Source organism: Apteryx mantelli, chromosome 1 (genome assembly GCF_036417845.1).
Source record: "Apteryx mantelli isolate bAptMan1 chromosome 1, bAptMan1.hap1, whole genome shotgun sequence".
In the NCBI taxonomy this organism is placed as follows: Eukaryota; Metazoa; Chordata; class Aves; order Apterygiformes; family Apterygidae; genus Apteryx; species Apteryx mantelli.
Genome location: NC_089978.1, coordinates 99,485,373 through 99,499,509, shown reverse-complemented (window position 1 = coordinate 99,499,509; position 14,137 = coordinate 99,485,373). Strand labels below are relative to the sequence as shown.

At 39.9% G+C, this 14,137-nt stretch overlaps 1 protein-coding gene across 4 annotated transcripts in view; it reads right to left on the bottom strand.

The window, feature by feature from the left end:
- Positions 1-1,647: 1,647 nt before the first annotated feature.
- The window catches only part of LOC106483673 (cystathionine beta-synthase-like protein), a 32,516-nt gene continuing 20,026 nt past the window's right edge, over positions 1,648-14,137 (bottom strand). For 3 of the 4 annotated variants that reach the window (XM_067298239.1, XM_013941652.2, XM_013941653.2), the window contains 6 exons: positions 13,815-13,889; positions 12,944-13,078; positions 11,817-11,925; positions 11,390-11,419; positions 9,713-9,797; positions 1,648-6,479 (listed from right to left, as the gene is read on the bottom strand). In XM_067298239.1, coding sequence (XP_067154340.1) covers positions 6,370-6,479; positions 9,713-9,797; positions 11,390-11,419; positions 11,817-11,925; positions 12,944-13,078; positions 13,815-13,889 — 544 coding nt within the window. In that variant the 3' untranslated portion in view covers positions 1,648-6,369. The remainder of the gene's footprint in view (positions 6,480-9,712; positions 9,798-11,389; positions 11,420-11,816; positions 11,926-12,943; positions 13,079-13,814; positions 13,890-14,137) is intronic. The other variant, XM_067298247.1, reaches the window with a different exon arrangement.

The following is a 14,137-nucleotide window of genomic DNA, read 5'->3' as shown; positions in this document are numbered from 1 at the left end:
GGTGTGCTCCTATCCCCAACTATCACAGTCCTGAGTGCTCATCTGACCCCATGATAAACAGATCCAACTCACAAAAGGGCATAAGATTAACACAGAAAAAAAGGGACAGTTGTTTTGACTGGACTGGCAAGTATCTGCTTCAGCCTGTGATGAGACGTGCCAGTGCTGCCACAGATAGGAGAGGCTGGCACAGGACCTCTGCACATCTTTCAGTGCCTGCAACATGTTCACATCCAGCTGACCTTCTCACCCAAGCCTAACCTCGTGGCTCCCTGGATGCTTCTCTGGGTAGCTGTACTGGCTAAAACTGCTCCTGGTCTATCTTGCTAGGGTATTTTTCAGCTTGTTCAGCTTCCTGTTTAGCACCACAGCTGTGGCTTGGTGCCACAAGCAGCAGCAGGTTGGGGCAGGAATGCCTTTAGCCTACTCACTGGTGGAACTTGATCCCATGAGCTGCCTGCTCTTCTTCCTGCCTTGTTAGCCTTTGGCCTCTCTGCTGAAACGGTGAGTCCTGCTCTGCAACAGTGAGCCTGGGAGTGATATTGGCCTTCTACATATCACACCGAGATATCAGGATCCATTTTGCTTTTTAGCAGACTGCCAAAAGGCGAAGGTAAGGTAATGATCTGCAATTGCTGCAGACAAGGACAGTGTTTCAATTAGTAACATAAAAGGGATGTGTAAGGGAAAGAAAGTTTCATGTATCATTCACCTGCTGCATTAGTCATACCGCTGGAGAGCAAACTGGATCAGGAGTAAAAAGATAAAACTGAAGATAAAGTAGTCTCTGTATATGAGGAGGTAGATCAACACTGCCCCCACAGGAAAACCTGGCATGCAGGTAAGTGAGCAGGCCACGTGTTCAGCCTGCACTTCAATTGAACCTGCGCTGGCACCTGAGGCAGGCAGAACTCTCTGTACCTCCCCACCACCCTGACATTTCCCTGCAGTCTCTATAGGTGATGGAGTAACGCAAAACTGGCTGGTAGGGTTGTAAGTTACTGGCATGGGGCTGAGCAGGCAGTGACCACATAAGGAAATGGGGACTGAAAACCAAGGGATAAGAGATTTACTTGCTTGTCTAAGAGGTATAAAACACCTTCACACTGGTTTTATTTGAGCAATTGACCAAGACGCTACAGAGTTGAGTGGCAATACAAATACATAGCTCTGAAATAACACAGCCAGCTGTTCCTCCCAGATGTTTCTTATCCATAGAACAATCCCACGCATGCCACTTTAGTTCATGCACCTTTGAGCATTATAACTTCATTGTAATTCCAAAAAGACATCACATTCTCACAGAAACACAGGCTGGCCCATACCCCTTGTATTCATTCCCATATACAAATATCTACTCAACTGGTCACACAAGGCAATTGCAAGTTCCTACAGCAGTAGGAACTTTAACAGTGACATTTGAGTCCTAGGTCTACATAGTAAAAATAGAATGGTAATAAAACCAGCATGGGAAGCAGACTATAGCCTGACTCACTGACACAGTCCTGTCACACCATCAGCTTTTTGGAGACAGAGGACAAGGAGTGCAGAGAGTTGCACCCCACACTGAAAGTGTGTGGGGGTTCTGTGGCAGATGAAAATTTCTCACTTTCAACTTGATCCACCATTAAAAATAAACCTAGCCAGTGTCATTCTGCAATCAAACAGGTTTTATTGAGCTCTTTATATTGTACAGTGAACATTTGTGCAATGAATAGAGCAGAGTATTGATTTCTCCCCCCTCCTGAAAGCATCAAAAGACTTCTCTTTGTCATTGTAGTATATTGATACTACACAGTCAGAAAGGCTGTTGGATGCCACTGGCAATGCTAGGCAATTCCTAACAGTAAGTATGCTGGGTGAAGCTCACGACAGCAAGCAGAGGTTTTCAAAAACCATTTGATGAGCTTGGTCTGCAAATGAGACTGGTCCAGCTGCTTAGAGGAAACGCAGCTATATGGAGTTCTGGAGTCCACCACAGCTTGGGGAAGGAGTGGGAAATAATCTTGGTCACTACAACTTCAAAATGCTCCTTAAGTCATTTCCTGTTAATTCCTTGCAGAATATTATACAGATTTTATTAATTGTCTTCATGTGAGAAAGTAAAAGTATTTTTGCAGAGCCAAGAGTAAACCAAAAGGACTGATATTCTCTTGTATTGACATACAAATAGAGCACAAAATGTTGATATATACATATCCATGTGCAAAATAGTTTTCAGGCCTATGGTCAGCATTTGCTTAATCAGCACAGGTAAAACAGAAGATGCAGGCACTAAATTCAGAAAAAAAAAAAATATTTCCATTCAAGCTTTGGACTTAAGCTTTGGGTTAAAGATCAAATAAACAAACTGCAAAGCCTTTCTTGGTCCTCACAGTATTTGAAACAGAGATAAGGCAAACATGAATACAGCCCTACCACTACTAACTAGGACCAGGTTAGTAAGAACGTTCTTACACATGTGGAAAAGCATTGTGCTCATCAGCTTTTGCACCAGAGGAACTTCAGCTTTGCAGGACTCCCTGTCCCCTTCTCCTTGCTGCCACTAAAGGAAAGAGCTCTGGAAAGTTTTTCAGTCATTCATCAACTCAATTTCCCCAATTACTCTCATCAAACAGGGTTGCTACTTTGAATAAAAGTGGCTGGTGACCACCATTTCCTCCTCGTGCCAGTTTAGAACAGGGAAACAGTGCCATGCTCAACAAACTGCATGTGCACAGCAGATACGCAGGATAGAGGTTTATCGTCTTGCAGTAATTCAGAGCTTACTTGGATTGCTTTATTCTCATATCCCTTCTTCCTTACCAGCTCTAACCAACCCTTCTTTTTTTCACATCAGCAGTACCACCTGTTTCTTCCATGACATGGAAGAGATTACTAATGGAGCAAACTAAGATCTTTATACTTTTCTCTGTGTCGCAGGTAAAGCTACCCATTATTCTTCTGCTGCCCCAACTCTTAACACAGTGACTTTATTTCTTTTATGTACTGCTATTCTGAATAGCAACTTTGGGAATCTCCTTCTATCCTCCTCCTACTTCTTGCTGAATTCAGTTATCCTGGGACATGGAGCTTTTACAAGCACAAAGGTGAAAGAAAAAAAAATCCTAAATGCTTAAGCCCCTTCCCCCAAAGGAAAGGTCAGATGGAAAATGGGGAGAAATCAGATAAAGGCAAGTGAAGTGAATTTTCCAAGAGCAGCAGTTATGCCAAAAATTTAGCAGCAGTGACAGCTACAATGGCAGCACACACTTCAGTTAGTGGCATCTAGTGAAGTACACAGGTTCTCTTACAAGTGTGGGAATCAAAGAATGAAGTGAAAATGTAAGTAATCAAAGAAAACAGTCTTCCTCAGCCTTCCCTGTAAATTAGAATAGGTATGAAAATATGGCTGAGAACGGTATTTGAAATCACTGGGAAAGGGGTTTACAAGCTTAGCTGAAATAATAAGGTCTTTAGGGATGTAACTGACTATTCACAGACCTGTCTACAAAAGCATAAAGGATGTTAAAAATGATAAAAGCAATGACTATGTTCTCAATTGTCTGAAATTATTTACAACTCCTTGGGGAAAGTATCTCAAAAATACAGTTTGTAAGATGATTTACTAGGCTGTGCCAAATAGCGACAGATATAAGACAGAGCTGTCCAGCTTGGAAAAGCTGATCCAGATTCAAAAGCAGCGTCCCTAACACATACACTTCTGATACATTAGTTTAGCTTTCCACTAGTCAATCAGGGCATCCAAATTGGGGTTGCAACTACAGTGAGGGGAACAATGAGGAATGAATCACCACAAAGCCTCAGGTTAAAAAAAAAAAAAAATTCCTTCAGAACCTATTAAGTTGCACATGTTTATACTTTACAGTAGTTTAGTCCAAAGCCTTAAGAAAAGTTGTCTTAAATCTTTAAACCATAGTTTAAGGCAAGTATCTCCTGGTGTAATTCACCCCATTCTACAATAGGTGTCAAAGATGAATCACTCCTGGAGGGCACTTTCTCCACTGGGTCAAACTGACAAGATTAGTCTCAATGTCTAGCTTTTACATAGATAATTTGAGGAGATTAATCCAGACACTAACAAAGACTCAGAAGATGAATCTAATTCTTTATCTGTTCTTCCTCAGTTTCAGCAGTCGTTTGGAATGTTTAGCTACGAGGGATAAAGCATCAACTCGCAGGTGTTGGAATTAAAATCAATAAGGGCCATCTGCTTCCACCTAAGTCAGAGAAACAAAGTGACCTTGGTGACTCTGCCACTCCTTTCTCACCCAATCTGACTGCAACTAAGTGACCTCCAATTCCCAACCTTTCTATTTAGTCTACAGTCTCCGTTACTCACATTACTTGAGAAAACAAGTACTCAGGAAAGACCATGGGTCACGTTACTTCAGTAACAGCCCTAACCTGAAGGAACAGCCAATATCTAAGGGAATAAACTAGCTAAGGGATAGAATAAGCTTAGCAGCCATCAGCATAGCATTGAAGAGCTAACAGAAATCAGCCCGAGGCTTTTCAATCATTTCCACAAAGTTCCTAACATTCACAAAATTAAGGTGAGAGAGAAAGAAGCAGCTAGAAAACACAAACCAGCCTGTCACACTGCTGGCAGGCAAACAGTACTACTGATGCCACTTCTGTGTCTTTGAGCTCTTGCCTCTCATCTGTTTTTCTCTCTCCTCCAGCCCAGCACCACACGAAGGCTGTGCTTGACATTCTGTGCTCAGCACTGACGCGGGGCAGGGAAGCTCCATGGTCTCCGTCCTCTGAGCACAATTCCAAAATGTAAAGCAAATTCCACTGCCACAGGGAGACCAGCAAGGTAGAAAGAAACTAATATACAGGGGTACAGGGCGTAGAGGGTGGTAACTGATTTTTAAATAAACCTTTTTAGTTTTCTCTTAGCTGATACTCAGCTTTCATTTTTTTGAGCCTTTTTTTTTTTTTTTTTAACCTCGCTATCCTGCCAACAATACTCCCAACCTAAATAGTATTTTTCTACTTCAGTGGAAAGACAGACAAGCTAAGAGAAGTGTCACTTCTGCTGGCCAAAAGTTTTGTCTCTGGAAAAAAAGCCAGTCAAAAGAAGAGGATTAAAGCATTAAGATGAAGTGGGGCTACTTTTCTCCTTTGACCATATGGTGATTCCAACCACCATTACCACCAACTAACAGGAACTGGTAGCCTGAGTACAGTAGTGTGTAGACTGGGCTGCTGGTGCCAACAAACTCTGCCATGACTACCTATGTCAAATATAACTGAAAATCCAGATAGTTCTGGAAGTGGTAAAAATTTGTAGTTACACACACCTACTGCACAGTACTCTTGTGCTTATGACAGATCACGTTCACACCATGTTGGCCAGTTACTTCCAAGCTTGGCTACAGTGAATTCAAGTAAGACTTTTTTCTGGAATAAGAAGCTACAGTTTGGAAGCACCTGAACAGGACTTAAAGACTTTACAGCTCTTGATGGATTAGCTTTGACATTTGTAAAACAGGCATAAGCAAGAGAACTTTATAAGATAAAAGCAGGGGGGAAGTGGAAGGTACTACATGTAACACAGCATGATCAAGAAAATATTAACTTTCAGGCAAGAAGTTTGATCCGATTTAATTTTTTTCATTTCATTTGTGCTTACTTATCAAGGTACAATTGAAAAAAAAGAAAGGTTGGTCTTTGCAGTGAAAGCTAGAGTTCTGTTTAAAATTAAGTCACTATTTTACATTCATCACTTCACTGTCAGGCTTCCAGTCAAGTCCGTTTAGTCTCAGAGCAGCTGGTTGAAACAAACCTTAATTCCAGCCCTCAGGATTTTCTCCTTTGTTTTGCATTGATGTCATGAAAAAAATGCTTCCCTTCTTTCTCCACCCTAAGCCCTGACACTGTTTTTTGTCTTTACACAGGTATTGTCTAACCTAACACCCTTGCACAGACAAAACTTTTCAGAGCTCTCTTGGGCCTCTGCTTCAGTAACTTTTTTCTTCATCACCTTTAATGAATCTGAAACAATGTTTTGGAAAGCCAGACTTTAAACATAACAGATAAGGAACACACCAGTTAATTTAAGTAATATTCTTACATATATATGTATATATATATATATATAGGTAAAAAAATAAGTTTGTCTTAACAAGAAACATTGTGTAACCTGATTAAGAAATGAACACCCAGAAGCTGTGCAATACTGTAAAATGTGCTGGCTATATAGCTGACACGAGGATAGTAATGCTTATTTTCAGAATTAAAACAAAACAAAATCCCCCCACCCCTAACCCTAGCAGCAGACTATTCTACCTAAGAAAAAATCTGATTCTTTGTTAGAGATTGCAAAATGCTGTTGAAGAGGCTCCAGGCTGCTACTTGACTTTAGCTGGACTTTCTTTCCCGTTCTCGTGCAGTCACAAAGTTAAGCAGGTCAATAGCTGTAACGATACCAAACACCATTTGCCGCTTACTGGAAGAACCATCAGTGTGATCTATATAAAAAGACAAGAAGGGGTTCTGTCTTTAGGAGGAACAAAGACACACCATTTTGTTTTAATAGCACTGTTTGTAAAACCAGGAGCGCAAGCCATCCCAGCTCTGAACACCAGGGCATGTTGGTAGAGTTAGATATCATTGATGACTTGTATATTCTGGTGGAACCCAAACGTCATCTTGATTGACAGTCACACAGGAAATGGCAAGGACTATCATTTCAGAAAGACTACTCTAAAGAAGAACAGGAGTAGAAAAGGGATATAGAAACTGAAGCATTATGGGAGGAAGGATATGGGTCCATCAGATTTATTTTTCTTTAATAGAAAGGAGAATATAAGTAAATCACTGGTTCTCAGTGAGGCACCAGTTGTACTGCTGACACCAGATTAGGCTGTGAGGCCTTCCCTGTTCTGTGCCATTGACAAGTATACGTTAATTCAACATCTCTACACAAAGTACTTCCTTTATACGGTTACATGTTAGCACTAGAACTTGCTTAATGTGGTGAAGAGAGTGAAACAGTGCTTCATATGACACATTTGCATAAAATTTTTATTTAGAGTAGCAAGGATTTAGCAGCTGCAGCAGGACCTCCATGCAGGAAGAGAACTGACTTCAGACTAACAGATGAATTCTCTCTGACAGGGCACGATGCAGCAGCAGAAAGGACAAAAAACAAATTACTGTGATACAATGTTAGGTAATAAATTCAGTATTACTGATGATGAGTAGTACAGCAACATGCACATTTTTTCCTCCAGTGAAAACCTAGAGTGGCTGTAGCTAATAATGCTACCACAACCCTGTGAACTTTTAAAAGCATATACTTGTTTAACTAGAGCATACATTGCTTCAGTGGTGGCAGTAATGGTTTTTAGCTGGTGGGAAAGGTCAACAGAAAACCATAAAGTACACTTGGGTATGTACACATATACCATTCAATACAGGTTTAAGACTTAGAACAATATTGTACAGAGTGAGAAAGTAATTACTCATTATCAAGGTAATACTAGCAAGATGAGAATATTTACTTGCTTTACATTGGAAAACCAGTAAAATAGCTATCACCTTTAAAGGACCCTGGAACTTCCTCCTGAATATCCCTTTTTATGCTCAGCCCAAGTTGCCACATGCCTGCCTCCGCCAGCATGAGGACAGCTAGTGAAATCCCTGCTGAAGACGATTGCAAAGGTGAATGGAGGAGAACACTATAGCTCATTGAAATGTTAGTAAAAGTATATATATCTATATATCTATCTCGGTCAGTGGAAGTTTGTTGCATGTTGTGACAAGTCTCTCCAATATGGTACAATAAGTGTGGGTTGCCATTCTCTCATGCCGATTTTCACAGTGGCAAAGGCCATTTTTGTCTGTTTTCCAGCAAAAAACTAGAAAGTCTCAGGGTATTAGTATTATCTGGATAATGAATAACCTCTACCATTCTTGTTGTTTATGAGACAGTTCTCTTAAACCTCCATCGCACAATGCTGCCACTGCATGCCACTATTCAGAGAGTATGACAGAAAAAGATCTTAGTGAGGTTTATAAAAGTTCTGGTAGGGATAGACCTCACTGTCCTCAAGGCAAGAGCTGCTCCTGTACTTTTTAGAATGACCTCCAAGATTGCTAGAGACTACTAAAAGCCTTGGCAAATCATTCCACAGGTGTTACTTTCCCTGTTATTTACAAAAAGGTTACTACTGATCCAAATGTGTTCAGCTTCCAGCCACTGGCTCTTGTCATGCATCTGAATGGCACCTGCTTGTTCAGTGAACTCTTATTCTAACTTCTGTTCTTATAGGGAGGTATAAAGTCAGTCCTTAACTTTCTGTTACATAGGTTGATTCAACTTTTCAAGCCCTTGGTTATAAAGCAATATATTCTAATGTGTCTTAGTTGTTTCTGTGGCTCTGCTTGAAACTTTTGCAGCTTGAAAATATTCTGTTTGAACTGGGAACCACTAGAAATAGGACATATGACATTACCAGCCTTCTATGCCACTGCCAGATACAGAGTTACTATAAAAACTTAATACAGCATCCTCCCATTTACATCCAAGAACCTTATTAACTATCTGAGCATTGCTGAATGAAGCTTATGGGATTTTTCATTTTGACTATAAGGTCTTTGACCTGGGAGACAAGTACTCTGACCCTTTATTTATGGTCTAAGTTCCTTGTTCCTCCAGTCTGGCTGTATCAAGACATTTGGTCTACATACACCCAGCTTGTTTTCTGTAATCTAGATTGCCCTGAACTTTTCATTATCTACTGCTTCTTCAATCTTTGCTTCACTGCAAACTTCCAGTGGGATTCTAGGTTTTCTTCTAGACCACCAATTAAATAAAAATGAATTGTTAGATGGCACAGGGTCAAGAGCAGATCCTTATGGAGTGCATTAGGGACAAACCCAAATTTTGATGAAGATTCTTCTTTACCATTACAATTTTGAGATATCTATCAGCTAAATTTATCTGTCAAGTCTGACAGCTGTTTTTAGTCTAGTTTTTCAGTGTTTCTAATTTCTCAAGATAGCCTGCTAAGAGGAAGATATTAAAGGAAAAAATGCCATTTTCTGCATATACTGAGCTTTAAGCAGTTTAGTCATTTCCAGTTCATAGAGGAAGCAATGTAAAGAGTTTTGAGAAGGATTAAGAAAAACAGAGTTTGGAAAAAAAACAACTATCAAGTGAAGGGGAGTTAAGTTAGTTTAAATACGAGATAAACAGGAACCTAAGAAGGTGATGTCAGTGTTGACATTAGCTCTTACTGCACTTCATGAAGTTGAAATAAAGATTTTGCTTTGAAAAAACAGAAAAATATTGAGGTTTAGTTAGCCTTGGACATGCACTGTCATGGAACTGCTGGAAATTGTACGATAGGTCTAACAAGGAGCAAAATCATTTGTATTGCAGGATTGTATTCATTAGCTGACTGCTGCAAATTTTTGCACATCATTCACTGCACAGTGGGCTGGACTCAGTCATCCTGTTGCCCTCTAAGGAGTGACTTGCTCCAAAAGTAAGTACACTACAGTCTATGGGGTTATTGATGGATTTAACAATTACACCACAAAAATTGCAGTGGCAATGTCTGACCACTGTCAGTAGAACATGGTTACACACACAAAGGATTTGGCTTCTTCAAGCATTTGTTTACACACTCATGTTTGTGTTTGCTTCTTATTACTATTCATATAAAGAATACATTTTGCAAGGAGCAGTACTCACATTGAATCTGTTCATGGACCACTAGAGCAAAGTGATCTATTTCCAGGATATGAGAAAGTTTCCCCAAGTTGTCTTTCAGGTTAATCTAAAAATAGAGAGAGTTACAAAACTTAAAAGAAACAGTCTTTTATATATTTGGTGGTAGATAACCCCACATACTCAATGCAGTATTAAAAAAATGGTACAACAGCATTTATCTACTGCTCACATCCAAAGTATTGTGAAACACTAACAAATCAAAGTTCATTTGAAAGATCAGAGTTTGTCATTTCTAATTTTTAAAGAACTGAAAAAAAATGAGTCAGTACATGAAATTTTCATTAAAACTCTGAAAACATACTGGAGAAACATTAACAAAATACTTTTGAGGAAAGAGGGTGAAAAGGAGTGTTCCATGTATCTAACACAAGAAGTTACCATGAATCTCAAGATTATACTTACTGATTTTGCTCTAGCAAGACTGTGAAGAAGTGAACAAATCAAGCTGCAAATCATTGTGGAAGTGAATACAATTGGAGAAGGTAGCAGGGGGACAGAGAAAAGCCCAAACAAGCCAAAACACAAAACCAAGGGTGAAGAGTGCTGAGCTAACACCATTGAGGTGCAAGTCAAGGAACTCGGAATCAGGAATTCTTTTTCAGTGAAGCAGCTTAAAATTAGAGTTGAACAAGTAAACACCCTGCACTGGATCTATAGATGGAATACAGGTCCTTCTGAAACACTTAGCTAATCATCTGCTGAAAGCATTTGAAAGAATGCATAAAATTGCATTCTTCTTCCTACAAGTTTTAACTAATTTTAAAAGCATCAACAGGTCTATTACCCAGGTGACTCTTCCCAACTAACAGTAGCATCCACTATCTGATATACTATCACTAAAGTGATTTATAAGGGATAAAGGAATTTACAGCAAAGAATTTTGCACTGCAGATTAGAAAAGCTTTTAACCTGCAGTGAGCTCAGCTTGTGACTGGGGAATAAACTTCACAGCATTAACAGTGCAACTGAGCTGGAAAACACAGCTCTGGTTCCCATACTCTGAACTACAGAAGATCAAAAGGAGGATTCCCAGTAACCTGTGTTTAAAGGACAAGCGGTCTGTAGTTCAGACTGAAGTGTCAGTCCTTAGGCTTATGGGTCAGGCAAGGGGTGGCATGATTTTGGCCAGTGCTCTAAACAATTTAGTCCTCTGCTAAACAATGCAAGGCTTGATGTCCACAACATCTACAGTGCAGAAGGGTCTCTTTTTGGAGGAGATTAAAATAAGCTTGACCAAAGTGGGAAGAAAAGCAAAAATCCACAAAGTTTCTGAGGTTACGTGCATTCAACCATGCTTCTCCATTAAATCATCATTTCAAATGAAAAATAGCCAGTGAATGACGCTTTTAATTGGCATGTTAGCAATACCACTATTGTGTAACGTCATTCTCCCTCCACCTCTGCCAAGGAATGTCAGTGTTGAAGAGAAAAGGGATGTTTCAGCCATTCTTTAATGAAGAAGCATGAGGAAATTCAAGGTGTCCATGGAAAAAAAACCCATAGCCTCAAAAGTGCAGAGAATTGGTTACTACAGCTAACACCACTCTAGCTACCAAAGTGATTGCACCATGCCAGCCCCAGAAACTCTTAAGGTGCCCAAGTGAGGGAGAACAGGAGCTAAACAGCTTTGTTACGCACCACATTTTCACCTGATGCTTGATTATCTGTCTGCGAAGGAAAAAATATATTTACATTTCATCCACAAAGAATTAGCATTCCCTCTCAACCTCAAAGACCTGGTAGCTGGTAGATTAAATGGAAGTATTACATATACTTCCTGAATACAGGACCTCATTTATTTTGATAATGTTGAAACTAAAAGCCTAGTGAAAGCCAGATCAAGCATTCCATGCCAAAAAAAGGGCCTTTTCCTGTAAACAAAGCAAAGCAACAGCAAACAATATTTACATATTTTAGAAGAGCAGCCACACAGCTGGGAAGTTTAGTGATATCCTGGCACACCATACTGGATGGACATGTGAAATTAGCTAACAGCAGTAGTACTCTAAACTGTATCACAGTAGTACTCTAAACCAGAGAACTGGGAATTGTAGAATATATTTACCTGTTTGAATTGCTTGTAGATTACTTTGCTGACTTCATCTGAAGGCTGAACTTTTCCAGCAAGCAGCGAAGAAAGCATGTTACCCAGGGTAACCATGCCCAAAATCACCCTGGGGAAGAAGGATAAGAGGAGGTATGGTTAAACAACGCAAGCTATTGCTGGAGATAAAAGCATCCACTCTCAGTGAGCCTGCACAAGTTGATTCAACTGTTTCATAGCATAAAGCAACATTACTGGGGATATACTTGGATTCTGTATCCCTTGCAGGAGACTCCTAGAGTCCAATGCTCAGAAGTGCTGGATAAACACATAGATGTCAGCAGGTGCTGCAGGTGCCTAACCCTTCTGCAAATTAGGCTCTTTGCACCTCTAGCTCTCACAGTCATAGAGAGCTTCTTGCAATCAGCAAGTTTCTGAAAAGTAGACCTCACAGTTTTGTGCCCTCATCTGTCCTTTTGAAAGGCCTAACAGGGCCAGAGACATGCTCTTCACAATTTTGCTCTTTTTCCCCTTTTCCTTACAAGCATGCTGCAGAGGCTTATTAATCCCTTGTGTTGGCACTGTGACCAGAGAGTAACTGAGAAAACTCTGCTCATTCTTCAGCCTGTTCTACAAGGAAACCACAGGGTACCAAGTCATGCCAGTCTGCTGGGAGACTCCAGTAGCAGTTACTGCCTCATTGCTCTATAGCAAAACATTCTGAAGAAACTGGGTGAAAGTTGTGCTGAAGGTGGATAGGTTTGAGGTTGTTAGTTTGTTTTAAATGTGAATTTTTGCTCTGGTAAGTTAAGCAGCTACTATTAAAAAATGAAAAAACCCTGAAGAGACACACTGAATATATCATAATAATCATTAGAAACTTATTAGATAAAGGGCAGAACAGTCCTAACATGACAACATATTAAGTCCAGCACTGGTATGTTTAAGGTAACATTTCTGAACCATGCTTCAGATGGCGAACCACCATCTGAAGAAAGCCAGATGACAGAAGGAATATTAGGCTTCTAGTAAGTTTTTAAAGACATCCTGTAGGACCAGGTAAGGGAGGCGATATATATGTGTGACAGTGAGAGAGATAGATATAGATATATATAGATATATATATGTATGTATGTATATGGACATACCCAGATTCATCAACAACTGGTACCTGGTCGAATCCTTTCTCTCGTAGGATTTCAACCGTCTTTGCACAGGTAACAGTTGGAAGCACAGTCAGGGGAGCTGAGAGGCTTAATTCCTGAACACTGATGTTCCACCACCTAGGGACAAAACCAAACATAAAACCAAGCAAGTCTTATGGGGAGAACAGAACCGGTAGCTCATGTGCCATGGCCTTCAACACTAGAGGAATGACAAGAGACTGCAACGAAGAGTCAGGAATCAGTCACAGTTACTAAACTTTAAAGCTTTCAGGTTTTCTCTCCCCAACATCAAAGAGTCACTCAGGTGTGAAAAGACATTATGATTGAAACTCTCTTCTCATTTAATCTATTTCCTAGGATGGAACTGGTTAGTGGAAGGTACTAGTCTCCTTAGTTTCATTATTTCTATCTTAAATGGAAAATTCTGGGCCTCTGCTCAAAAAGCTAGCCATATTTGCAGTCACTATAGGTAATAGTTTTAGGAAAGATCCTCCTCCAGCCATGTACAGCTGTAGTGCTTTGCACCAAAGAACTCTGGTCTTGGTAGAGTTCTCTGGATACTACTTTTTCATTTTAGATATGACCCTTTTCATTCAAAAGTCATTAAGTACCAAGTACCATTCATTCATTAAGTACCAAGTCTTTTCTGCTACCATACAACTCAAGGAAAAAGGAATTTTTAACTCAAAAAGCAGATTTGATTCTATCTGCAATTAAATACTGACACAGCAACACAAAAGATTAGCTAAAAAACAAAGGAAATGGTACAAATTCCAATGATCTTCAAATTAGCAACTGCCACAATGACAATGAAATAGACTCACAAAAAAACAAACGGATCTGACATGCTTACCAAGGTTTTTTGATTAGGTCTTCTTCTTTCATGAACCCTTTCTGAATCATCCATTTGTCACTCAAGAACTTAGACCTGGAAAGCATCAGGAAGCAAAGAGCTCATTAGTGGACTAACATCTAACAACAGCAAACACAATATCAAACAAGACAACTGCACAGCCCACTATGACTAACAACTAAAGTGTAATTGGAGAATATACTGCCATTTGCCGACCAAGCTCACCAGCCAGGGACATGGAGACGAAATCCTCATAGGAAGAAAAAGGAATCCCATAGGATACAAAGCTTCAACTACATCACTCCCTTGCAATACAGTACAAA